This window comes from Apis laboriosa, unplaced genomic scaffold (genome assembly GCF_014066325.1).
Source record: "Apis laboriosa isolate Shangri-la unplaced genomic scaffold, ASM1406632v1 scaffold42_cov153, whole genome shotgun sequence".
NCBI lineage: Eukaryota > Metazoa > Arthropoda > Insecta > Hymenoptera > Apidae > Apis > Apis laboriosa.
Genome location: NW_025223257.1, coordinates 3274949 through 3302281, shown reverse-complemented (window position 1 = coordinate 3302281; position 27333 = coordinate 3274949). Strand labels below are relative to the sequence as shown.

Sequence of the window (27333 nt, the reverse complement as noted above, 5' to 3'; positions counted from 1 at the left end):
ATCTGAGCTTCGTGATTATTCGTTATCATCCACGTAATCGTACATACTATGGATACAAACTCGTTTCACGTTATATCATTTTTTCCCCCTTTTTCGCAATAAATTTCGCGGAAGAAAAAAAGGGGTAGAGAAATTTTTCTCAATATTCATAATCTGACATACCAATGTCTCGCAATGTTTCCACGAAACACACACACGAAGAAATCGTTTATTCAATTTAGTGAATACGTCGCTCTCTTTCTTTTTTTTAACGTTTCACTTTTTTCTTCCTTTCTTTTCTTTTTCTTTTTTTTTTTTTTTTTTTTTTACAAATTTCTTAATCTCACATAATTATAATAAATAGTGTAAAAATCGTTGAACATCGCAAATAGGGTATCGACGACACCATGTACGTGGTCATAGCTTTAATAAAAAAGTTCGCAAACATTTGTCTCGCAAAGGGATAAAAAATACAAGGAATGAACTATCTGTCTGTAAATGCGATATCGATTGACTATCTTGTCGCCTTGTACTATGGTACTCTAAGTGACATTAAAATACTTCAGTCAGAATAGCATTCGAATGCATCTCAATGAGTTTTATTCGATTCATATTGACTCGTTGAGGTTTACTTCTTTCTTTCTTCCTTTAAATTTTTATAGTGAGGGAGAAGACTCGTGATTGCACACGATAATGCAATATTATCACACTTATTCGTATAAACTTGCACACAAAAAAGGAGAAAAAGGTGTTTCACCAATTATACAATCCTATATTTATAATTTATTTACGTATTGCCTTCCCTTAACGAGTAATTGATTAAAGTAGTATGGAAAAATAAAATCGTACATATATATAATGTTCTCAATTATTTAGTATAAAGCAAATTCAACGAAGCATAGTGTTAAATTAGAAGAATAACGTAAAAATATTGTTAATTATATTTTGTATATTCTGTAATTATTTATTTGAGAATTAACGCGAAAACTCGAATATAATATTTTTATATAAAGTGTTCTGTATTATTTATAATTACAAAAATTTAAAATTTTCTTTTTTCCTTCATTTAAGCGTAAAATTCAAGTAAAACAATAATACTTGCAACATTTGTATAATATGCTTCATACTAATTAATTTTCATAGCATGAATTAACACTTGATTACAGACATACTTGCAGTCATAAGTTGTACTAATAAATCAGGAATTTAGCGAATATCATCTTTTATTACTGACACTTTTTGCTCCTTTACCTCATTTCTTTTCTTTTTTTTCATTTTAATCAATATATGCAAAATCTTCATTTCGATTTTGCATTTTATAAATTTGATGTTTATATACCCGTATAATTAAAAGTACAGCCATATTATGACATGAGAATGAATATTCAAGAAGGAAAAATCTAAAATATATAAAAAACAAAATTTCAATACTGTAAGTAAAAATTATCAATTCAAAAAATCTATTATTTTTTGCATTAACAAATAAAGTAAAAAAATACATGTCAAATATAAGAGAATATAGAGAATATACTCATGATTATTTTAAGTTAAGGAAGAAAAAGTAGGACAAGAATATTATCGATAAAACACATATATGGAGTTAAGAAGGATTTTTTTCAATCTACATGCACCCTGCGTTAAAAAAGCACGCTTTTTCGCCATCGTATTTTCTTTTTCTTATCCAGAATATTAATATATCTATGAGATACTTTTGATTGGTCGATTCTAGAAATTAAAACAAAAATGTTGATTAAGATTTATTTATTAAGAAGTTGAAGTTTTTATTAGATGAAGCGAAATATAGATAAATTTCATTCTATCTAATCCAAACTTTAATTACTTTCTTAATAAATGAACCTCAACCGACAATTTTGTATATCAATTATAGTGTCTTTTTTCTTTAGAATTGACTTTCTGAAATCTCATGAATATATTAATATTCTATATAGATTGCATTATACATATTTTCGAATGATATTAAATATCAATGGAAATTCGATGGCCTTAAATCTATCTTCTTCTTTTATGTATAGCCATTACAAATTATATGATAGTTTAGATTTTTTATTTTCTATGACGCTTTATCAAAATTCGTCTATTAAATATATATATAAATATATATATATATATATATATGTGTGTCTCGCGTTTGCTACTTCCATCCACTTAATTCAAGATCAAGTGGAAATATATCTTAATTTCCTTTTTTTTTTAACTTCTATTACCATTGTTACGTATACATATTGCATTAACAAGTATCTTCACTTGTGCAGAAACTGGTACTCCAAAATGTCTTCTTCATCTGTAAAAGAGAAACGTGCATCTTATGTTTTAAGTCTCAAGAATGTTTATTTTCTAGCTGCACTAAAAGGACATACTATAATATATTTTGGAGGAATATATAGACAACGATATGTAACGAAAAAATGATTAAAATAAAGGAAATATACAAGATATAAAAAAAATAATATTTGTCTTGTATATGTAAATTTATGCAAGAATAATTGCAAACTATTGGCAATACAGATACGAGACAATATATTCTACTATTGCAAATAAACGTTAAATTCGTAGATTTTTGTTACAAATACTCGTACGATGCTGTATTTATTTGAACAAGCAGTGGAGTGCAAAAATTTCAAGACAAGTTTAAAGATGCGTTGTGTTAATTTTATTATTAAAATTATCGATAAATATTTTATTCATTAATAGAAACTTAAACAATAAGAGAAAAATTTAACTAAACGTAAAATGAAGCAAGAGAATAGAAATTTTAAAGATTAATTAAAATAAAAAGAAAATTACTTGTAAAACTTTCAGATACAGATGATTTTCTAATGTTTTAGCTCGAAAGATAAAGATATACGGAAAGAAAGGAATCAGTGATGAGTCACTCGATGTGACAAAATAAAATACACTCACAGATATTGTCTCTGCTATTGTTGTCCAAATCGCTAGTCTGTGTACGAGTTTCCTCGTGCATACGCCGCTCTGCATCAATCGCCAGCGCAGCACAAGGCACAAAAATGACTCGATTACGTCTTTGACACGGTGTAATCCACATGCGCACAACGTAAGTTGCAAAGGAAATTGAGTCATTTGTTAGACAGAAAGCAGCACGTCCTTTTAGAGCGGCACAATAAATAGAAAATAAAATAAACCAAGTTAAAAGTATGTCTGTGAATTGCAAAATTCATATTTTCATTTTTTTTTTATAATTTTTTAAAATTTGCATTTCTTATCATTCAGATGATGGTGAAATTGCGTCATCTTGTAAATATTAATTTTGCATTTCTCAAACATACTGTACAACCTGTCTGCAACATAAAATATGTATATATTTTACAGAATAATATATAATAATTGATACCGTAATGATATCGGTAAACCAGTTTTGTAAACTACCTTCTTAAATATTGAATTACATAATTATTTGCAGCAAAATGAAAACGTTCATTGAAATTAATGATTAAATGCCAGTGCGCAATTTTCCAATGAAATCTTTGCTATACAATATATTATGTGCTTTATCAAACTGGTAAAAAATTTTTTGCGATATATAATACCGTTATATTATTCTCTAGAGACAGTACATATATAAAAAGTGGATCTATTTATGAATAATTATAAGATGCCGAAGAAAAAGAAAAGTAAAAAAATTTTAATTGTTATTTTTGGAAAATTGCACGAATGATTAATCAACGAAATTTTCAAACATGGTTCCTGTTATATAAAAAACATCAATAATATTTTATAATATATGTTTTATAAATATTAATAAAGCAATGTAAATATAAAAAGTAGTAAAATCGATACAAAAAAATAATAAAAATTATTAAATTGTTCTTTTTCTTTTTTTTCAATGTGAAATGTTCAAAAGAAACATTGCACCATATTTGAAATTATTCTTATAATGTTATAACGCCAATGCATTTATGTGCATCGAATGCAAATATTTTCTAGCGGCATTTTATAAAAAGAATATTATTTCGATACAACGTGATATACTAAATAAAAATTTATATAATAATAACGCAACGGCAAGACGCAATTAAATGTAACAAACGTTTGTTGAAATTAAATAAGCTTGTGTGTGTGAGATGCAGAAGATAATTCATAATAATTTGTAATAATTCGTAAGATAAAATGACATCAATGAACATAAACAATAAAGAAATGCATACACCTGGGAAGCTCGTATATATAAATTATAAGTCGCAATTTCTTCAGTATTTTCTAACACTGATAAGATGGCACATTTAATATGAGCATAATTCGATCTATTTACATATTGTCGAACCTGTGATGCAATACCACATAACACAATTGTGAACAATTTTTTTGTCATCATCAAATAACTTGAATTAGTAGGAATACAATAAAAATTTGTCCTTTACGCATGGACAATGTTTTTTAAATGATTCACTAATAATTACTCAATATACAATAATATTTGTATTGCATGTATTCTTTGTATATATACATATGTTTTGTTTTCCTTTTTTTTTAAAACAAATTATTCTTAAAAAATGAATTTGAAAAGTAATAATTAGTGAATCTTTTAACATTTCGAAACAATATCCTCTCGATTTTAAAGAAATAGCTGCCCCATTGTCGTAGACAATCCTAGAACGCAAGCAATGGAAAAATATTAATAAAAATACATACCTTTTTTTTTTTTTTTTTTTTTTTATAAAATAAGTATAATTTACATGCATTACATAGCAAATTGCAATGTTCATTACATAAATTCATCGACATAAATCGTGTTATTTACATGACCATGCTTGTGCTCTACTTCATGTGCGATCGTGCTTTACATCAACAAGTACACCATAATATATTTATAGTAAAGCGTGCAGTATAGTGTATGTATAATAATAATAATGAATTATCGATATTAAATACTGAGTTTCTCGTACATAATAGTTGTACTAGTCTCGTTATTGCTATATATATGCTAAACTTCAACACAGCAGTTGCATATCTCATGCATAAAATTGGAAATGTACTTGTTCATTATTTTTTATCTTTTTTTTTTCTTTAGCAAAACTTAATAATACGATTTTATATTTACTTTGTATAATTTACATAAAAATGTCTTACATAAAAATTTAACTGTATTTTATGATAATTTTATGATGTACATTACTATGTGTAAATTTTCAAATTTTACTTAAATAAAATCGATTAAATAATAAAGATAAAAGGAATTATAATCAACGGCTACAAAAACTAATAAAAATAAAATTCTAAAAATGATTCATTATTGATTATAAAAATTTATAATTGAAATAATTAATAAAAATTTATTATTGATATGGCATAAAAAATACCTGCTTTACTCTTGTTGAATTTAGATTTTACATTTTGATGCAACTTCTTTGAACCACATTAGTATATACATTTACATGTTACATGCAAATATTTTAATAATTATTTAATAAATTTATATTTATAGAGACGAACTTTGAGGAATAACTGTCAAATACATAATATAAAGTGGAATGCAAAATTGAGACGACACATATAAACAAATTATTAAAATCTCAAATATGAATTATATGAACCTGAAAATAAATTGAATAGGGCAGCGAATAAATACTTTGAAATATAAAATTGATGTTAAATATATATTATCATCAATATACAATTTTTATTAAAAGATTTGTATTGGAAGATATATTATGAAAATAGCATTAAAAAAAAGAAAAAGAGAAAGAATATACTAAGAACATTTCTAGTATAAGATTTTATTTAATTTGATAAATAAAATCTTTCAAAGTATTCATTCGAAAATATTCAATTATATGCTGCTTTCTTTTCTAAATTTATAACTCATCTATTTACAACACCGGCATCTACATAACATCAACAAAGAATTCACAAGGATTTCCCATCGCAATGCGAAATGACTGTCTACTACCAGATAAGTCTTGTTGGTTCTGTTGATTCCCTGAACCAGTTCCTGTCTGCACAGATTGTTCAGAACCACTGGAACGACTGCGACTACCATTAGATCTCTTTCCATTTGAACCATTTCCATTGCCAGAATTCTTATTTGGCATAGTTGGCACTGATGGAATATGTAATTCAGATTCAGATGCTGAAGAACAGGATTTCAAATCGTGAATAGGTTCTTTGCAAATGTGTTCACTACCTGCACTACTGCCGCCTAATAAAATATATTACTTTAAAATATTGAATTTTTAATTACATAGTTATGACATTATTGCGTTTCTCACCTGATCCACTATGAACACTTTCTTCTCGGTGATAACCATATACAGTTGGTTCATTAGTGAAATTAAATGGCATTGGACTATAACCAGTTGCAGAATGAGGTGCATATGTTCCTGAATAAGGCATGTCCCAGGCATTCGGCGGAGGCAATGGTCCGACTGTATCGCAATCTAGTTTCATGCTACTCATAGCTGAACACAAATCACCAAATATATAGTAACATTGCTCGGAAAATGTTATCTTATTTACTGTATGCCTAATAAAACCAGCTTTTAGCATAAGAGATGCGTATTTTCTTGCATCGCGTCGATCAATAAATCCTTCTACGTGAGTATTAAGCCAATCCACAACATCTGCTCCAATAAATGCATTTGGTATTATTATTTTAAGCCACATACGATCACGAATTTCCAATCCTGAATCAGGTCGAGCCATTGCTCGCACTATTGTTGGCATATCCGTATTCACCGTAAGATGAAGTTCTTCTAATGGTCCTAATAAAAATAAATTTTTTATGTAATATTTGTTTATCTAATAAATCTAAATTTAAAATTTATTTAATAATGGTCTTTGACTCACGTTCTGTATCTGGCAGTGTACTTGCAAGACTGCTTGATGTTGATGTTAATGTTGTAGCACTTGGCGGGCGTGGAGGAAAACCTTCCCCCCTTATAGCAGCTGTATGTGCTACCCAAGCACCAGGATCTATAGGCCGTACAGGTTCTGTACGTGGTATTGTAAAATAGCCTTTAGGATTAGGATCCCAGCACTTTGCAACAACTAATTTGATTGGTCTGTAATATATTTGTAGTTCTGTTATAATTCATTTTTAATTCATTTATTAAAATTTTAATATATTATTTTTATAAACATACCCTGGTTTCTGAACTACTTCACGTAGTACTTTAACTGCTTCATCATTAGACATATTTTCAAAATTAATGTCATTTACTTGAAGGATCATATCACCAGGTTCTATTCGCCCATCTAAAGCAACTGCACCCCTATACATTTGAAATTAATTAAATGAAAGATTTAATATTAGAAACATATTAAAAATATTTTATTGAATACTCTGTTCTAACAATTCATTATACAGAGCTTTATGTAAAATATAATCGAAATTTCATTGAAATTTAACACATACCCTTTCATTATTGAACCTACATAAATGCCACCATCTCCACCTTTGTTACTTTGTCCAACAATACTAATCCCAAGGAAATTAACAGTATCCATATTCAATGAAACTGTTATGATGTTTAAGGACATTGTACTGTCTGTGATACTGCTAAAAGATGATGTTCTAGACATAGGTGGCAATCTATGACGCCTTCTTCTCTGTGGTCTACGCCGCTCTAATATTTAAATACATAAAATTCATTTTCTAGTTTGAATCTCAGATTTATTTTTATCTTTTTTAAAATGTATTTACCTAAAGTTGCTCTGTCAACTGTACTACTCATATTGGTATGTCTGCCTGTAGTTGATGTTATACGGCTACTGGCATCATCATCTGATTCTAAAAATGTTGTTGTCTCTAAATCTGAACTTAAAATAGAAGCAGTCTCATAACCATGGCCTGATCTGTGCTTTGAATGACCATTTATACGAAGTCCTAGAGATAAATAAACAAATAAGAATAATATAAACATCTTTTATCTTTATTATTTTTATTATTTTTATCAAAGAATATCTTAAAAGTTATATTTAAAAAATTAGACATTATGGATTAATTCATAATTAATAACATACCATTATATTTATTATATTTCTCATATTTATCTGAATGATGTCTTGAACTTTTATGTAAATGATGCCCTTGTCGACTACTTGTAATACTTTCAGTTTCAGTTAAAGTATCATCATGTGATAAAGGAGGTGGACCACGATTTGTGTGACCAGGTGTCACATGATCAACACGATCATGTTTTGCCTCACTATGTGCTACTGAATCTGTGCATTGTGAAGCACCATCTGACACATTACTGCCTTCAGCAGAAACCAACTATTTATAAATAAATAAATTTTTTTTATTAAAAACTTATATTTTAATAATTCATATTTTATTAAACATTTTTAATAGAAAAAAAGATTTGTCAATATAAAAAATTATATGAATCTTTGAAATAATTTTTTTACTTTGATAATATACTAAATTGATTAGATTTCATATATTTTTATATTAATTTTTTAGAGTTAGCTCTAAAAATTTATTGATAATTCTAAAAGTTAACATTATATTTTCATTATATTATTTTTTATTAAATTATATATGATTGACATGAATCTTTAAAAAAAAATTAAATTATAAAATTTATCAATTAGAATTTATTTAAAAATCTTACCCAAGAAACAACTCGTCCATTAAAACACGGAAGATGGGCATCATCATCTACAATCTCTTCTTTCACCACACTATTGAGCAAACAAAATTTGTTAATATACCAATTATTTGGTTTAATAAAACTATTCATGTATCTAATTCAATCTACTCATAAACAAATAAAGATTTACTATAAGATTTACTAAAAAACTATAATAAGTATAATATAGATGATATAAAAAGTAAAATAAAAATATAAAATTAAGTACTGTTTATAACAAATTATTTAATATAAAAATATAATATTTTGATTGCATTCGTATACTTCAAAAAAAAAAAAAGAAAATAAAAATAATCGTCACAAATCAAACTCAAAACAAGAATATTGTCAAAATGTAACTCTATCCCATGAAGCGGATACTGTTTAAATCGTAGGGCATTGACTCGAGTTGAAGATGAAAGATAATGTCTTGCCACGGTAATAATCATTAATCTGTACTATATAAGAATAAAAATGAAACATTCAAGAAACATGTGTATTAGTATGACACTTACCCAAAATCATCGTCCATAGATTTGAAGAAATACTTATAATTCGGTCGATTCAAGACATTTTTGAAGTCGGCAAGAGTGACCCTTTCCGGTGAGATGGTAAGCTTCACTAAATAAGGAGTTTCTTCGTCGTCAATGTGATATATGATTTTAGTCTCTTCCATTGTTGGAACTTTATTATACTATGTGCATTTGCAATAAAATTGATTCACCCAAAGCTCACTAATATGAACAATTCTCTTAAACCAATATGGCGCGTCACAGTTCGAGCCAAAGCCCTCGCGCGTACAATGATTGTTCGTTCATGAAGTCTACGAGTTTACTGTGAACTCCACAGTGCGTAACATTATTACGACTGCGTGCAATAAGTTACGAGGAATCCATTGACATTATTCACGAGGCTACCACGGCGCGTATTCGTTGCTTCCGACGAGCTGAATTAAACGTCAACATTCTTGTCGACATTACACACACTCACGACAGTCGGCTCAACACTCGACAGTACGCTCGAAGATTGGAAACGAACGAAGATAGAAAGACAATCTTGGGTCTCATTTTTACACCCTTTCAGCTATTCACTGCCTCTATCGTCAGATGGCATTGCTGCACCATTGTCAAAATGGCGAAGAATTCCGAATCCAATATGTGTGATATTTTTATTTTTGAAGTTTATATGAATTTTGTGCAATTGTAATTATTAAATTATTTCATTAAATTCATTATTATTTTTTATACTTTTTTGGAAAAAATATGTGGAAATTTTTTTCATTATCGTTTTCAATTTAAATCGTCAAAGAAGAATTACATCAAATAATTTTAACCATTTACTAAAATTTTAATTAATTTTTTCAAGTAAAAAATTATTAGAATAAAATTTAAATAATGAATCTTGTGTTAGTTATATTAAAATCAAATAACACACATAACAGAAATCAAACAAAAAAGAAAAAAAATGTCATATTTATGTGTAATGTCATATTTTTCTTATTTGAATAAGCTGAAATAAATGATTTTTTAATTATAAGATCATTTTACATAATTACTTTACATCTTTTTTATTTACAAGTAATATAATATAATGATAATATATTCCAATATATATTTTCACATAAGTTATTGATTATATTTTATTCTTAAATCTAAAAATTTTATTTAATTTTATTGATTATATTATAGAAAAAAAAATTATTGTTCTATGTTCACACATAGATATATTTTTCTTAGCAGGACATATCTTTTGATCCCATTCAACTTCCGATTATTTTGGAAGCGACAGGTAATGTTTGCATTCGATAGTCGTGTATACAATGTGATCACACCTTTTTAACTGTTGGATAATTTCTACGCAGACTCATACCGCGTCATTAAGCGTAATTCTATTCATTTTTTTCCGGACAACAAAAAAAAGACACTATGCCGCATGGCTTTCAATGTAGCAGCCGACTTAATTATACGGTTGCACGAGCAGAAGAAAAGAGATTTTAAATGAAATTAAATCATGCATCCGTGCAAAGGATCCACAGAAACAGTTATATAGCATAAATCACGTTGTCTCTTTGAATAAAAAGAATTACGATGAATTGGTTTCATATTTCAAAATTTATCATTGATCGATATTAAATATCTTTCATGATAATTTTATTTTTTCAACGCGATTAAGTATAAAGTGTGAATGTAATAACATCTGATGGTATGATAATAATCACAATATACATATGAATATATTTTTCTGACACACACACGCACTTCGAATATAAATTAAATGAATAAAAAAAAATTTATTTATTACAAATTTTATTTAAAAATATAATCATTTGATTAAATTAATTTTTCAACTATCATTAGATATAATAATATAATTATTAAAAACAAGTATGACTTTCAAAAAGTTTCATTTATAAATTTTTTGAAGTAAAACTATATTTTAAAGAAATTAATCAAAATGATTCAATTCTAGCAAATAAAAGATAAAATAATAAGAAGAAAAACAAATAATTAAGTATTATTTAAATTTTAAATACATAATTATTTGCAAATAATTAATCAAATTGTCATTTTTATTCATTTATAGTTATGAAAATTATTATACGCTATATTTTTGATAAAGATATGCCATTTCTTTTCCCAAATATTCAGGGCTTCTTTTTTTTCACAATTACTTAAACTGCTATAAGAAAGAGAATTACGGGCTAATTGTTTGAGACTTCTAAGATCGGCATGTGTTGACATAAGTGCCATAAAAGCTTCGTAAAAATCATAGCTAAGAGCTCTTGAGCCCCACAAACCGGGATCGTCGTTAGATATTACTAATGGATATCCTTTGGAAAACAATGTTTTTGCCTGATGATTTCTAAGATCATCAACAAGTTTTAAAACTTGATTTGAGATCGGATTTATTTCGATAGCGATGTCCATTTTTCTAGCAAGTTCCAGAAGAAAGGGATGAGATGCCAGCGCATATCTAAATAGAAATTATTTAAAAGAAAAATGATGAAGAAAATTTCATATAGTTGTATTAATTGATTATTAATATTTGAGAACTATTATAATTTTTAATTTTAATTATGATTTTCTATCTTTATTTCTATTCTTTATAATCTGTATGAAACGATAAGACAAACGATAAGATAATCTTTTAAAGTAAATAGTTTCATCAATACTTGAATAATCTTGAATAATCTTGAATAATCTTCAGTACAATTCCAAAAGATTTTTATAACTTATAATATTATATAAAACAATTTATTTTATAAAAAATTTATATAATCACGTCATATATCTAATATGTATTTAATACTTACTTAAGATATTTAAATATTTTAATATTTTATTCAGATATTTTAATATTTATCAATTCAATAAATTTCATTAAATTATTAAATTTCATTATTTTATTAAATTATAGGAAAATTTTTTTCATTTCATTTTTTTTACTCACCCATGGCCAATACGTCGAGTATTTAGTAAGATAGCATCAACAAGATTTTCGTCAGTAGAAGCACCCAACCAATTTGTTTCACCAGCGTGAAAAAAGAAACTAATATTATATTGTCCAATATTTTTCAGCAAGTCTGCGAAATATTCAAGTGTATGTCCTAAATCTTCCTGGCCAACCAAATCGAATCCTGCTACGAAATTGGGATATATTTTTTTCAATTTTTTCAAAGTTTTTATATAATATTCCACCTCTTTATGCTCAACAGATCGTGCAGGAGCGTAAATTAATTTGGCTCCTACAAAGTCTGGATGATCTTCTTTAAACCTACATATAGAAAATTGATATTATTATATATACTGTTAATATTATAATCTTCAATAGTGAAACAAATTACAAGTGAATGACAAGAAATTTAATAATAATAGAACAAGATTATTATCATAACAATATTAAACAATTAAGTTTCATATATATAGTAATTTAAAATAAACTTATTAAAAAGCATATCAATATATATTTGTATATTTGTATTTTAATTATTACAAACTTTAAAATATTATATTAATTCTTCGACGAATAATTAATATGTAATATTATAATTAGTATTGCAAATACAATACAAAATATTAAAAAAAAATAATTTATTAATATAATAGTCTATCTATATCAATTAAAAAAAATTAATCTATATATATAATATATTTTTAAATTCTATATAATAAACTAAAAATTTTAAATCACATATAAAATAAAAATTATATCAAGGGAAGTTTAATTTTAATAAATAAACATATTAGAAATATCTCATTTTGAAAACTATAAAAATTTTACAACATGAATACAAAAATGAGTATGTATTACTAATGAATGTTTAAGTATCGGTCGAGGATCGATCTAATTTATTCAGATTAAAAAATTTAACGTATTCCACCGAGTATTAAAAATATATAATCTGAAATAATTAACATGCAAAAAAAAAAANAAAAAAAAAAATACCTTCGAGTAAGTGTCTCATAAATATTAACCACATCTTCCGGTTTGTATTCGATTCCATTTAAGTCGTATAAAGTTGGTAAGGTTGATCTTAATTCGAGGTACATAACATTATCCTCGTACAACTCTTTTAGAGCTTGAAGATAATAATCCTCGTAAACGGGTTTATACGTAAGCAAAGAATTTATGAATGTGAAGATATCTGTGAATTTATTCCAAGCTTTATTAATATCTGAATAGGCAATTGTAGGATCATTACATTCCATCGTCATTCTTGCTTTGATCATGTTGTTCACCATCTCTCCACGTACCGGATCTTCACGTACTTTTTTCAGAAGTTCCCAGTTACATGATTTGTCAGGTAGTCGAAAAAAACGCAAATGAACAACACCTTTATCAATACAGACATATAAATTGTCACGAAACGTGATATTGTGATATGTATAATTGCTGCTAACGAGAGATGTATCATGAACATGAAGTATCGCTCCTTTTGGCATACCGCGGAGTAATTGAAAGACCTTTGATCTCTCGATATTTTTCTTTACTTCGAGGAAATTTCGTGAAGGAGCAAATTGATGAGGATCCTTGAAACCTGAAAAATTGGAATTTACTAAGTTTTAAACAAAAATAAAAATAAGAGGATTTTGAATTCTTGTTATTTTGTTCTAATGACAATAGAAATGGAAATAGAAATAGAAAAAATTGATGAAGAAACGATTTCCATTGTTCATGATGAAAAACAATTCTCTGTTGATCAGATATAAAGTCAATATAAGTAAGAATGCATAGAAATGATAATAAGAACAGATATTACAGTCAGATATAAAATGATAATATAGCCACCATATAATTTTCATATAATTGTTTTTTGAATTTAATATATAACTTTAAACTTTATATATATATATATGATTGAATTGCAGTTAATAACATTTCTTTCTACAAATTTGAATCGTTTTTGTGGAAAATGATTGATTATTAAAATAATTAAAGTGTGAAATGTAATTTATACTTTATTTCGTATTTATACTCTAATTCATTCTATTGAATATAAAATTATGAAAAAAAAAAATCGGAGATTTTATCCTTTTATTATAGAGATACATGTCTCTTTCATATTGATGAGGAAATTACAAAATGTTCATCGATAATTGTCCTAATGGAAGTATTAGCAATAAGTTTTCTTTAAAAGATCGATTATCAATTTTAATTTTATTTGAAAGCATTTTTATCATACTTATATGGTTGTATCTTTTAGATATGTTGGAATAGTCTTAAAAAAATCATATCATTTTATTCCTGATTGTATGTATTAAACAGATTTTTGGCTTTTTACATAGAATTACATTTATTTCAATTCTATTCAATACAATTGATTGAATTCATTCATCTAAGCTTGAATTATTTGAATGATAAATAGTAAGGAAATCGTAAATTCTCATTATATGAACTTCAGTTATTTGAAATTGTTTATTCCTTTGTTTAAATAAGTGAAGTTTTATTGTATTCTATCGACTGAATGCGCAATTTTTCAAGATATTATTAAAATTTTAAAGAATAAAAACAAACCAATGTATAATTCTTCTTTCTTCGCCTTCATTAAAACTTCATTGGCGACTTTTTCAACGTCGTTCAAAATTAGATTAGCACCTATCATCAACTGCAGATCGTGCTCCAATATTTTGTTTCGAAGGGATGTATAATTAGTAAGTGGAATAGCAATATTCACAGTTGTATGACTAAGCAATATCATAAATGAAAGAATAAATTTCTTCATGATTAGTGATTTTATTTAGTGAATACTCTATGTTCAATGTAGCCGTACGAGAATAGCAAGAGATCCGAACGCTTTGACTGTTTATACTCTACTGACTAATCATTTCTACTAAGATGGTTCTAGCAGCACTAACAACTTTGAACAGATGGGTTGAATGCATAAAGCTGATGCTTGTTTAAGTATCAACGTTCATCAATCAAATGTCTCAGTTTTTTGTCTAAAAAAGAGGAAGACCTCAAGCTGAGTATAACTGATATAGTTTTTATCTCAATTAAGAATCAGTGCATATTATCAAAAATCTTGAACGAGATTTCTCTTAGATTTTATATGATTGTAAGATGAAAATATTTTTTTTTTAAAAATTCTATTTAATTATCAAAAAAATATGGTTTCTATAAGAATATAAAAATTAATTAGTTCAACATCATATTGAGAAATGAAAATTTATTTAGAATTTTGTTTTTATATTGCAAATTAATGAAATAAAAAATATATTTACTATTTATTATTTACTATTTTTATTATTTATTAATTATAATATTCCATTAGAATATTGCAAAAATGTAATTACACAAAAATATGTTCAAATCATTATTAATGCTTTATAAAATAAATATTAAGACTGAAAAAAATTTGTATCAAATAATGTTAATATAATTGTTTTGTGATTTTTAAAAAAAATATTGTATAGCATTCCATATTTTTTTTATATCTTATATAAAAATATAAAATAAATAATATTTTAACTGATACGCATACGTCGCATACGCTCCACGGTAAACTTTCCGTTCAAGCTATTTGAAATTTTCATAAAATAGAAATCTTTAAAAAAATTTATTATAAAATCATATATCTTTTTTTTTTTGCATCTTAAACTGCACATCTTTTTTTTTGATAATTATGATTTTTGATAATATTTTAAATATTATCTTCAGAAAAAAATTATTAATCATAATAGGACACATAAGATTCACAGTGGCTTGATCAAAAAGTCACCAAAAATTGATCCAGTTAAGTATTAAGTTAAAATTAAGTTAAAATTTTTGTTCATCATTGTACGTTATTATTTCTACTTTCTTACTGCTACTAATTTATAAATATCCCATAAAGAATATTTTTATGTGCAAATATTGTTCAATATACATGTACAATATATGTATATAAATATATATCTAAGAAATTAATTATTGCTTTTGTCTGTACATTTTACTAAACTTTACATAAATGACAAACAAAATTTTCCTTTCAATTCAATATCTTCAAAATTACAATGAAATGATAATAAAAGGTTCATAATTTCGTTATAAAAATATACAAATTATTAGATATACATCCATCCGTGGAAAAAATTTATTTTCAGTGCAGACATCTTATTTTGTTACAAATTATAATCGATTGGTTGGAAATGTTTAAATTGTCGAGAAAAAAAAATATAGAACGCAAAATTATTTTAATAGGATTTAGAATTCCCTTTCTTGTTATTTTATTAATTTATAACACTAAATAAATTTAAGCAAAAAAAATATTCTTTTTTTATGTAGGGATCTATTAAAAATTATTGTAATGTGACGGCCGAAGAGAAAGCTTCACTGTTAGATTTGTTAGATTTCTAGTGAATAATAGCAGAACATAATTTAAGGCACTTTTTACTATAAGCACCTTAGATTTATATAAATATTCATTTATTAATCACATTTTAAAATATGTGTAATATTTATCAGCCTTTCACTATAAGGAGTCATTTGCTTTTCAATAATGACAATAACGTGTTACGTAAATAAGCATTTGTCAAAATGATGATGGTATTGCAAATAAAATATTATTAATAAAATTGTCGTAATTTTGCAAAATTAATGTACACGCATATTAATCAATTTTGCAATCATTTCCGACAATCTATTTAATCCCCATTAGCTTGTTATATCATATGTTATAAATATCCGTTCAACTACATATATAAATTTTCATTATTTTCACAATTTCATTGGTACTAATATATGTACAATGATAATATATAATTCCAAAATATACTGATGATATTAAAATAATTATTAGAAATCTAATAACTATCTGTTGCACCCACGATGAATTTCTATCTAGAAATAAATAACTTAAAATTTAAGATTTTAATTAAACTATTTAAGTAATCGTACCTAGTACTTCAATGCACAAACGTGTGTGCATCAGTAACATTATTGTCTTATTGTATTACTTTATAAAGATGTTCATAAATGATATTTGTAAAAAATTATATTATGTGTTCAAATTGTTCCAGCCCGATATTTCGATGATTATTTATAATATTTTATTATTATTTTTAACATATGTTTATGAAGAATATTTGGACCAATATTTTTTCGTCATAAATATTAAAAAATAAAATTAATATTTTTTTTTTTATGTTTCAAAAATGTTAGCAATTTTATATACGTTTCTATATATATAATATAATTATTTATAAATCATCATATAACTATGATATAACTTGACTTAATATAACATAAATCAGTTAACAAAAAAAAAAAAAAAAAAAGATTAATATTTAATAAAAGCTATGATTTTTATCAGTTTTAAATGCAATATATAATATAAAAGTTGTATAAACTTCATTAACATGAAAATATATATTGCATAAATTCTGAAGAAAAAATCTTATTTAAGTAAATAACTATTTTCTAAACAATATTATTATAGAAAAGATATTTTTTGACGTAAATATTCTTATTAATGAAGTTTATTAATAATAAGTATATAAGTAATAAATTAATATTTGTCCCACATCATTGAAAGCAGATATGTAAACATAAGTTTTCTTGACCAATCAGATATCTCTTGCAGTTTTATATTTTTACATTAAATTCTTCATATATCAATTCATTATTTAATTATTATATTCACTCTGTCCCACGCACTTATAATATTTTTAATTGTAATATGTAGAACATTTCACTTAAATTATTTATCTTCCATATTTATGTTGCTATTAACGATATAAAAAAATATTTCAAACAAGTTTTAATTCTTAAAAGTAAAGCATTTCTTTCTATCGTTAATACTAATGAAAATATTTCAGATGTGTAAATTATATGAAACATTCTACATTTTATTAATTGAAAGTTCTATTATTAAGAGGTCAGAGTTATCTTTATTATGCATATTTTATAAATATTGCGCTCAGTATCTTTGATAAAATTTTTAATTTTAAACTCTATAAGAAAATAAAAAAAAAGGAAAAGAAAAAATTCGTCAGTTTTTACAACTTTTAAGAATTTAAATTGAAGTATAAAGGAGGATTTCTATTTTTTGCATTAATTGAACTTTCATCTTTCTAACGTGATTCTATAGTCAACTATCATTAGCATATGATTTTTTGATAATATCTTTTCATCAAATCACCTTATCAAAGATCCCTGAGTATGAAGCGTCAATGACCAGGACATCGAAAAAATATAAATCGTCATCAAAATGTTGTGCTATCGTTTTAAAAATTTTGTTAATAATTCCTTCCAATCAAAAAGTATTTTTAAAACAGTCTTAAGAAATATAATATACCATTTAAACTCAATCGCTTGTTTGAATTTACAATTATAGCGATTTCAAAAATCTTGAAATATATCAGATTTTTTATGTTTAATATTTAGTTATTATAATTCCTTAAGGCTCGAATCAAGTTCGAATATAAAATCTTTAAACAAGATTGTAAATGATGCCGATTGACGGCTAAAAATGCATTATTCACAAGATAATGATGATAGTGATTATTATTAAATTACGTTAAGAAGCTTTCAGTGATTTATCTGCGTGTGCTAATGTGAGAGATCCTATGAGAGATACTAATGTACGGTCCAGCCATGTTATGGGGTTTGGATATAAAAGACCACCTTCATAAAATCCCAAATGTCCGCCATGAGCAAGTTCTACATATAATGTATTTGAATGATTTTCTAAAAAATTATAAAAAATTATATATATTAAATTCTTATATATGACAAGTATATATATAATGATTACTTAATAATTACTTACTAGCATATTCTTTAATAGGTTCCAATAATTTATCAGGTACAATAGGATCATCTAACGCGTTAATAAATACCATAGGTGTCGCAATGTTATCCAAATAGAACAAAGAACTACTCCATTTATACATTTCCTTTACTGATCTAAAGTTATGAACCTGTTCAGTAATAAATATTCAGAAACAACATTGTTATTATATATAATTTATAATATATTATAAAATTTATGATTTTATATATTAATTATATAAAAAAAATATTTTACCTTTCTAGTATAAGCTTCATCAAGTTCTGGTAAAGTTGCAGCAGAAATAATATCCCATTCGTTTAAATTACATCTTTGTTTAATTTCTTCAGATAATAATATATTTTTATGTTTAAGTATAATATTCTTTACCGATTCAGTCATTATATACAGATAGAAACGTCGAAAGTTTTGCCAGTTAAGTAGGAACTTTGTACCTCTACATATTACATAGAAAAAACATTTTATAATAATTATTATTTGTAAAAAATTTATATTTATTATACGTAATACAATATTCATATTATATATAAAAATATATGCTTACTCAATAGCATTATATCCTTGACAAATAGATATGCCACCAATTATATTGGATAATTTATTTGATCCTCGTTCCCCTAAGTACTTAGTCACAAGATTACCACCCAAGCTAAAGCCAATGCAAATTATTCTTGTATTTGAATGCTTTTCTATCAAACTTTGTAGCATCATATGATAATCATCAGTGTGTCCTATAATATATAAATCAAGCTAAAAATCAATTGCAAATTCAATTATAATATCATGTTGACTATTTAAACTACATACAAGATCCTTAGACTTTCATGACCTAATAAATTATACTAGTTAATAACTAATAATACAATAATTAATAATATTTAAGGTTTCTATTATAAATAAATATATTTTTAGAATTTTTAAAAAAGTTAGATTCGAAATATACTCTCAAAAAGTAAAAGAAGAATATAAAAATTTGTTAAAAATATCTAAAGAGTATTATATAAAAATCTTTAGTAAATTATTTTCATTTTATAATATTTTTATCAATTGATTTATCAAACGTTTTAATTTGCAGTCTCAAAGAAGAAAAAATACAAAAAATAGAAATAAAAATAGAAATAACACATATATTAGAGATTATTTATATTCTTTGCGTAATATTATCTAACATTAAATAAAAATAATATGGAAGATTTGAATTTCGGAAAAAGTATTAATAACGAAGTAACAGAGATATATTGATCATATATAATAATCTGTAACAATATGATTAATATTTTTATGTGATAATTGCATAAGAATCTTATTTTTACGTACCATAAGTAAATATTCTTGGAGCGGTGACTTTTACACTGGAAAGAACTCCAACATGATTAAGTACTGCACATCGATACCCATGGCACTGTGCAAAGTGCACGAAAGTTCTAATATAAACACTTTCGGAACTATTGCAGATCCCAGGGCAGATGGCAATTGTTATGTCATCTGTAATGAAATAAAATATAAAAAATTATATCGAATTTATAAATATATTAAAATTCATTCTTGTTTTTAAAATAGATTCTTCTTTATAATTTTTTAATGAATTCATCATTTATTATTATTTTTAATTAATATTCATTTTTATCAAACATTTAAATTATTCATTATTTATCAGTTATCATTGTTTTTATCGAATATGACATTTTATCTACATTTTTATCTACATTTATCTACATTTTTATATATACGATATATTTTATCTATATCTTTATATATATTATATATTTTATCTATTTTTTTATTTTTTGTTTTTTTATTTTACAATTTTATTATTTCATTACTTCATTATTTTTATAATTATTATTAATCTTAAAATATAACAAGAAGCAATAACTTCAATTAAATTTATTAATTATGATATAAATTCAGAATGATATTCAGAACAATTTTATTTATATTATAATATTGCACTGTAATTTTTAATTTTCTTAATCTTAGTTTGATAGAGTCAGAAAATGATTTATACTGTTACTTTAAAGCATTGTATTGATTCGTGAACTATATTATTCGCTTTAGAACCTAGAATGTTCAATCTTTAATCTTTATTGAACTTTAAGCAACATGTGTAATAGTTGAATTCGAATTCGAAACCATTATAATTTTTGCATTTAATTTAATTTATCCAATTTTTCTCATATTATTAAGTATTAACAAGTGATAGATTCTTGCTCTACTATTTTAGTATGTTAGCTTATCTTTTCAAAACCTATTTTCAATATGATCAGATAAATAAGAAATTACTTAATAATATTTTTTTTAGACATTATTTATATATTTCAAAAAAATCTCATGAACTAAAATTATGAAACAAACCTTCGTAATCATTGCTCAATGGTTGATAAAGATCGTAGGTGAGTGTAGTTTCATCCGCAAGTCCGATATATACTCGTTCTCCAATCGGCCAAGGGCAACGTACGCGTCCAATAATACTGTGAACAATGGTTTGTACATGGCCACTGAAACCCCATAATCTTGTTGGTTTATATCTGAAATACAAAAATATAATTATAAATAAATGAATAATTTACATTTCAAAGATCTTAGCAAAATCATAAACGAAAAATGTGTTATTTTTCTCGAAACATTATTGAGTAATTTTATGATTACGCTTTTTAATGATATCATGAAATTAGCGTATATTTTGGAATGCATAAACAATTGTGCTTTTAGTTGTAAAAAAAAAAAAAAAAATAAAAAAATAAAAATGAAGAAAATTATAATTCCATATAAAAAAATGAAAAACAGAACAGGTTGATAGTTTGAAAACGGTCGTAAACTATTTTAAGAATGGGCATACACACAGCTAACAACTATAAATTTCTTTTCAACACTTACATCTTTTCCTTAACCCGCAATTTCTTATTGGATTCGTTGATCTAGTTCTAAATATTATACAATATATATTGTGCTTAATTTATTTTAAAATATGGGAATAACTGTTCAACGTTGTGAAAGTTTCTTCTTTCTCGTTAATTCTATGGAATTTTTGTTCAGAAGAAAAGTGAAGTTGAATGTAGTAGCAAACCATTAAACCTTTTTTCTTCTTGCAATGTATAAAGAATAGTAGATCAGTGGAGCATATACGAAGCCGTAAAAATCATTGGTATTAAAGTACTTGTAAAAAATGTAATCTGCCCCTTAAATGGGATGACAAATAAAATCGTTGAATTATTTCTATGGAAATACTTCTTTATATAACTTAATCCAAAAATGTTTACATATCTTTTATAGTTTTTAACGTCTTATTAGTTATTAAATAAACTGTACAAAATTATACAAACGAGGTCGGCAATAGAAAGATTATCAGTTTCTTTTTCGGTCAAAGTAGGCCAGAAGTAAAATTTTATTATAATTTCTAGCTATGTCAATATACTATAAAGTCTTCGAAGAACGACACCTTTTTACTCATCGCACGGTCTGATCACAAAAAAATATTCAATGAGTTATACATTCCTATTGGATTATGCATGTCTAGAATCTCTTAGTGATTAAAATTTATATGAGAGAATTTTTCGATCTATGTTATAAAATTTTATCATATTGTATTTTTTCTATCTCTATATGATTAGATATATATAGATATAGAACAGATATAGAATCTATATAACATATAGATTATAAGATAAATTTAAGTATAGCATTTAATTAATAAATCGTATCATTTAATATCACATGAGATATTTAAAAATAATTCTTACAAGCAAGATAATCTTGAAACGTTGATAATTGAAAATAAAATAAAAAATTGTTCTTTTGATTAAATTAAATTAATTAAATAATGAAATTTTGTATGATATGTTAAAAAAAAGTTTATAATATCACGCAGCAAATGAAATTTGCTTTTGTAACAATTGATCAACAAAGAGGTACAATTCTTTTTGCTTCGATCGTGAAGTGTCAATTCACATTCGTTTAATGGAGAAATATTTCTCACGATTAAATAAAGAGAATACATACAATTTAATGAATTTGCTTTCAAAATAATTTCTTTCTTAGAAATTTCTTTGCGTGTAATATCAAATAAACTTTGATAATGATAAGAAAAATCTTAATAACATAAATATAATTAATAATATTGGATTGTTAATTTTTAATTAAATATACAGTTTTTAATGGAAAGAAAGTGCATGTTTCTTATCATTCCTTCTATATACGGGAATTTAAAGAAATGACATGTTTCTTGTGTGTTTTTATACTTACTCGAAGTCATGGTCAGTAATGTAATCGATCTAAGGTCAACAAGCTAATTTTTTCATGTTCAGTATTACGTTAAAAAACTTTAAAACTCTTCTTTTATAAAAGAAAACTTTAACATAACAATGATCGATAAGCAGAAATAAATTGTGAGTCAGTATGTACGATTCAATTTGCAGTAAAATTAACCATTTCTTTTCAACCGGAAAATAATTCGTTTAATTAAAGTTCTATCATTGGTACGACTTTCGATTATCGCCACATGAAGATTATTGCCTTTGAAGATGATTCTATGGTATTATGCCATTACGAAAAAGGATTTCATATTACAGAAGTAAAAGCGAAAGCAAAAATTACTAGGAAACGCGATCATTCGATAAAATACAGAAAATCTTTTTATGGAAATGTATTGGTTGAATAATTCTTAATTATGAGTTAATATTGATTTGTCTGGCATTTAAACGAAAAATATTTACATTCAATCAACAAAATAAATTATTGAATATAATGAAGATTTTAAAATACATGAAATCTTTAGTAGAGAATTAGAAATTAAAATTAATATTAGAATTATCAAATCAATTATATGAACTATTTATTTTCATATTATATATTATTTTAATTATAATTAATTATTAATTATGCATTTAAACGTTATAGATTAAATCGTTATAGATTAAATCTAGTAAATATTTATAAATATATATTGATATACTATTTTTTAAAGCTTTCTAAGAATTAATAAAATCACGATTAATTTTATGACATTTTATGTTGCAAGCTCACAATCATTTGTTTAAATTTTTCATGGGATATGAAAACAAAAAATCTTTTAATATATAATTACGATTTCAAATAATAAATAAATAATATATATATAAAAAAAAAATATATGATATAATTTTTATTTTCCAGTCCTTTGAAGTGAATTTTTTAAATTATTTATTCTTACTTATTTCATGTTATTCATGTTAATCATATTATTTCATGTTCTATTATAAATAATTTTTTTAAAGAAAAATTTACGAAGTGCATTCTTTTATAGAAACGATTTAAAATAAAATACGAAAAAAATATAATTTAATCATACTTGTAAAAAATTTACAACAATAATTCATCGAATTTTATTTTTCTTGTCCATTTTGTCTTATATAATATTAACTTATTTATCTAAAAAAAAAATTTTATTTTTTTACAATGAATTCATATTTAAACATTATACAAATACTCAGTTTTTTATTTCATATCATAACATATTTATATTAATATAAAAAATGAACATGAGTCAGTTTGTGATAAGTTTATAATATAGTCATAATCTTTTGATAAATGTGATGAATGCATATTGAAGTTTCTAAAGTTGTTTAGTGAGGTCATAGCCAAGATCAGAACAAATCATTATGCAATATTCAAAATGGAAGAACAATGCTAACAGTTATATTTTCTATATTGTTATACAGATTATATTGTTTTCACTCTGTCAGTTTCATTTTTTCTTTCAATAATTTGCGTTTAAAAGTGCAATTATATTTATTGAAGATAAAATCATATAAATACGAAATTGTAGATATTATGAGATATATCGTCTAATGAATAATGTTAATAATGTTAAAAATTAATGTTTTTCATTTTTGAAAAATTGATTAATTAAAGTAAGCTTTTAAAGAATAATTAACAAAGTTTTTTTTCTTTATATTTGCATATAATTATTTAAATATCTTTTGTTAATTGTTTAGAAATTTAAAAGTAATATTATTATAATATTTAATTAATTATGATTTTTTTAAAAGTATATATTGTTACTTATAATTTAATATCATTTTCATTTATTTTTTTAATGAGTATTAAACTATTATCAATATACACTAGAGCAATTATATTTATTATTTAGGTGCATTATATAAGTATATATATATATATATATATAATATATAAATAGTAATAATAAAGTTTATTGACAGTTACTACGTAATGAGATAATATTACATTTTTTATAACGTATACTTTGTACGTAATTAAAAAGATTGATAAACTCATTGTCTATTAGTGAAAACTAAATCACACCCGTGCTAAATAACCAAAATAAAATTCTATCTATCAATTGTATCTGGTAATTTTCGCGAATTTTCGATCTTATCGATCGTTAAATCATTTTCAAGATTTCATTATCGATTTATCAGATATAAACCTAAATTAAAAATAAATGATCATCTTAGAAAATTTTCCACATGTGGTTCTTAACGATGTTAAGAAAAATGTCCGGCATATTTAGAACTGATCTAACCTCACTTTCTCTCTATGGACACCATAGAGCGAAAGATTTAGAATTTTATTGCAAAATACATGATATAATTTATTAAATGAAAAATCGTTAGAAAACTTACGGTTCTGTGATAACAGGTGCAATTTTAAGGATCGTCGTAAGGAATGATTGATCTTGACAGATGACCAATGGTTTTTGCGGTGCACTGTTTACGTTTAATATCCTAAACAGGATACATAGGATTACAGCAAACACGGCCAACAATGCCGTGGACATGTTATTCTTTTGCTTTGTTACGCCACAAAAATTATATTTCCTGTTATCGTACAGGTATCGACGTATGAAAAGGAACGCTTGAACTGATTGTTCCACACTCAGCAATATATGCTGGAGGGTTATGAAGGAACGGCTGCTGTTGCGTTGACGATGCTCAACAACGTGATACTCGTATCAAGGATTGTATCCGACTATTTCGCGTTTGTTTTACCGGCACTTCTTGACGGTCGATTTGCGCGTGTCTATCAATAGTTAAGTTTGCGAAACCTCCATCTGTCCGTGTCAATTGAAACTTCAATATAGACAGGCTATGTTAAATCAAATCAGGCAGACAACAGAGCTGAAATTTTCAGATGATGCTGTCTTAAATATAAATAGTCGGAAAGCCGTATTTCTAATGCCATAAATTTTAGTTCGTGAGTCTATTTTGCTATTCCGTTAGCATTATCGGTATCGCTAACATACTTTTCTTTCCTCCATTTCTTCTATTAGTTCTACAGTATGGCCGACTTAACCGTAAATACATAGTAATTTCTTTAGCTATATTACAATTCCAAAATTAATTTTAAAATTCTCTCTGAAATTAATACTTGAATAGATTTCAATATAAATTTATTGAATGGAACATTATATTAATTTTACAAAAATATTTCAAAAGTAAAACTAATATATTTAATGATATTTAACATGATATATTTAATGATGAAAAAACTCATATTCATCATTATAATTTTTCTATAAATTGATTATTTTTGTTTTATTCATTAATAAAATTTATATTATATATGTTTAGACATATTAATTAACATAATAAACCTTATAATGATTAAATATTATCATGAATTTACCCTTATTCTGTAATTTTTATTTTAAAATATTTCACAGCACAAAATAAAATAATAATATTGAAATAATAATGTTTTCACAATTGTAACAATTAAATTTTAATATTTTTTACATTGTTAATAAACGCAATTTATATGTATGTAAAAATATGTATCTAAAAATATTCATATATCTTTTTCTCTTATAGCAAAATAATTTTATCCTCGTTTAAAAATCAAATATCTTTTTTAAGATTATGAATATTTTACGAAAGAAATCAAATATCATGTTACTGATCTATTATTTTATTGGAATTTCTATAAAAATATGAAACACTGAGATAAGGTCAAGGTCGTTCACTTCGATCTACTTACTGTATCGATACTTCGATAATTAATCGATGTAAAAACGATATTTATCTCATGGCTCGATATTTAAAAATACGATTATCGTGCAGTTTTAAAAATCGCATCATATATGTTATTCATACATATAATTATTTTTTTCGTTTTCGTGCATCATAATAAAAAATAATTAAATTGTTCAAGAGTGTTATATAGATAAAAATATTGTTTGTTTAAAATATTGTTTGTTGATATATAAAATGTTCTCTCTGAAAAATAAGTATAATATAATTGAATGAATATGTGATTTGAAATGAGTGCTCCTTCATAATTGAAAAAAAAATTAAATATTAATTAGATTTGAATGAAATTATATGATATTATTAAACATACTCTTTTTTCTTGATATTATAAAATACACAATTGCAAGAAAATTAAAATCATTAGTATAATCAATGTACATATGTGTTCCTTGGAAACCACTATTGAAATAACCATGCACTTAGTAACGATTTCCACATAGACGTGATA

General features: G+C 24.8%; 3 protein-coding genes across 5 annotated transcripts; all 3 read right to left on the bottom strand.

Moving 5' to 3' along the window:
- Positions 1-35: 35 nt before the first annotated feature.
- Positions 36-9732, bottom strand: LOC122716198 (segment polarity protein dishevelled homolog DVL-3). 3 transcript variants are annotated; one of them, XM_043939069.1, is made up of 10 exons: positions 9104-9731; positions 8571-8640; positions 7978-8230; positions 7658-7840; positions 7370-7580; positions 7098-7226; positions 6802-7016; positions 6225-6716; positions 5906-6154; positions 36-2281 (listed from the first exon to the last, which is right to left on the bottom strand). In XM_043939069.1, exons 1-10 carry the CDS (start codon positions 9262-9264, stop codon positions 2241-2243), a joined length of 2004 nt encoding a protein of 667 aa, XP_043795004.1. In that variant the 5' UTR covers positions 9265-9731; the 3' UTR covers positions 36-2240. The 3 variants fall into 3 exon arrangements, with proteins under 3 accessions (XP_043795004.1, XP_043795005.1, XP_043795003.1); XM_043939070.1 differs by lacking the exon at positions 36-2281 and adding an exon at positions 4201-4605 and having other exon boundaries at positions 9104-9732; XM_043939068.1 differs by lacking the exon at positions 36-2281 and having other exon boundaries at positions 5695-6154.
- A 1402-nt stretch (positions 9733-11134) lies between these two features.
- LOC122716069 (adenosine deaminase 2-like) lies at positions 11135-15200 on the bottom strand. Its single transcript, XM_043938780.1, has 4 exons — positions 14604-15200; positions 13035-13626; positions 12039-12362; positions 11135-11561 (listed from the first exon to the last, which is right to left on the bottom strand). Exons 1-4 carry the CDS (start codon positions 14809-14811, stop codon positions 11162-11164), a joined length of 1524 nt encoding a protein of 507 aa, XP_043794715.1. The 5' UTR covers positions 14812-15200; the 3' UTR covers positions 11135-11161.
- A 2327-nt stretch (positions 15201-17527) lies between these two features.
- Positions 17528-26023, bottom strand: LOC122716074 (abhydrolase domain-containing protein 2). Its single transcript, XM_043938786.1, has 7 exons — positions 25479-26023; positions 21214-21386; positions 20176-20343; positions 19403-19589; positions 19096-19294; positions 18838-18988; positions 17528-18755 (listed from the first exon to the last, which is right to left on the bottom strand). The coding sequence occupies exons 1-7, from the start codon at positions 25631-25633 to the stop codon at positions 18586-18588; spliced, it is 1203 nt and encodes a 400-aa protein (XP_043794721.1). The 5' UTR covers positions 25634-26023; the 3' UTR covers positions 17528-18585.
- Between the last annotated feature and the right edge of the window lie 1310 nt (positions 26024-27333).

Excerpts from the sequence above, each read along its gene's own strand:
- LOC122716198 (XM_043939068.1), bottom strand. The coding sequence starts at position 9,264 with ATGGAAGAGACTAAAATCATATATCACATTGACGACGAAGAAACTCCT. Across the intron at positions 8,641-9,103 it reads TCTATGGACGATGATTTTGG|TGTGGTGAAAGAAGAGATTG; the intron begins GTAAGTGTCATA and ends TTTGCTCAATAG. Across the intron at positions 7,841-7,977 it reads GAAATATAATAAATATAATG|GACTTCGTATAAATGGTCAT; the intron begins GTATGTTATTAA and ends ATTTATCTCTAG.
- LOC122716069 (XM_043938780.1), bottom strand. The coding sequence starts at position 14,811 with ATGAAGAAATTTATTCTTTCATTTATGATATTGCTTAGTCATACAACT. Across the intron at positions 13,627-14,603 it reads GAAAGAAGAATTATACATTG|GTTTCAAGGATCCTCATCAA; the intron begins GTTTGTTTTTAT and ends CCAATTTTTCAG. Across the intron at positions 12,363-13,034 it reads TATGAGACACTTACTCGAAG|GTTTAAAGAAGATCATCCAG; the intron begins GTATTTTTTTTT and ends TTCTATATGTAG.
- LOC122716074 (XM_043938786.1), bottom strand. The coding sequence starts at position 25,633 with ATGTCCACGGCATTGTTGGCCGTGTTTGCTGTAATCCTATGTATCCTG. Across the intron at positions 19,295-19,402 it reads CAAGGATATAATGCTATTGA|AGGTACAAAGTTCCTACTTA; the intron begins GTAAGCATATAT and ends TGTAATATGTAG. Across the intron at positions 18,756-18,837 it reads ACCTATTAAAGAATATGCTA|AAAATCATTCAAATACATTA; the intron begins GTAAGTAATTAT and ends ATAATTTTTTAG.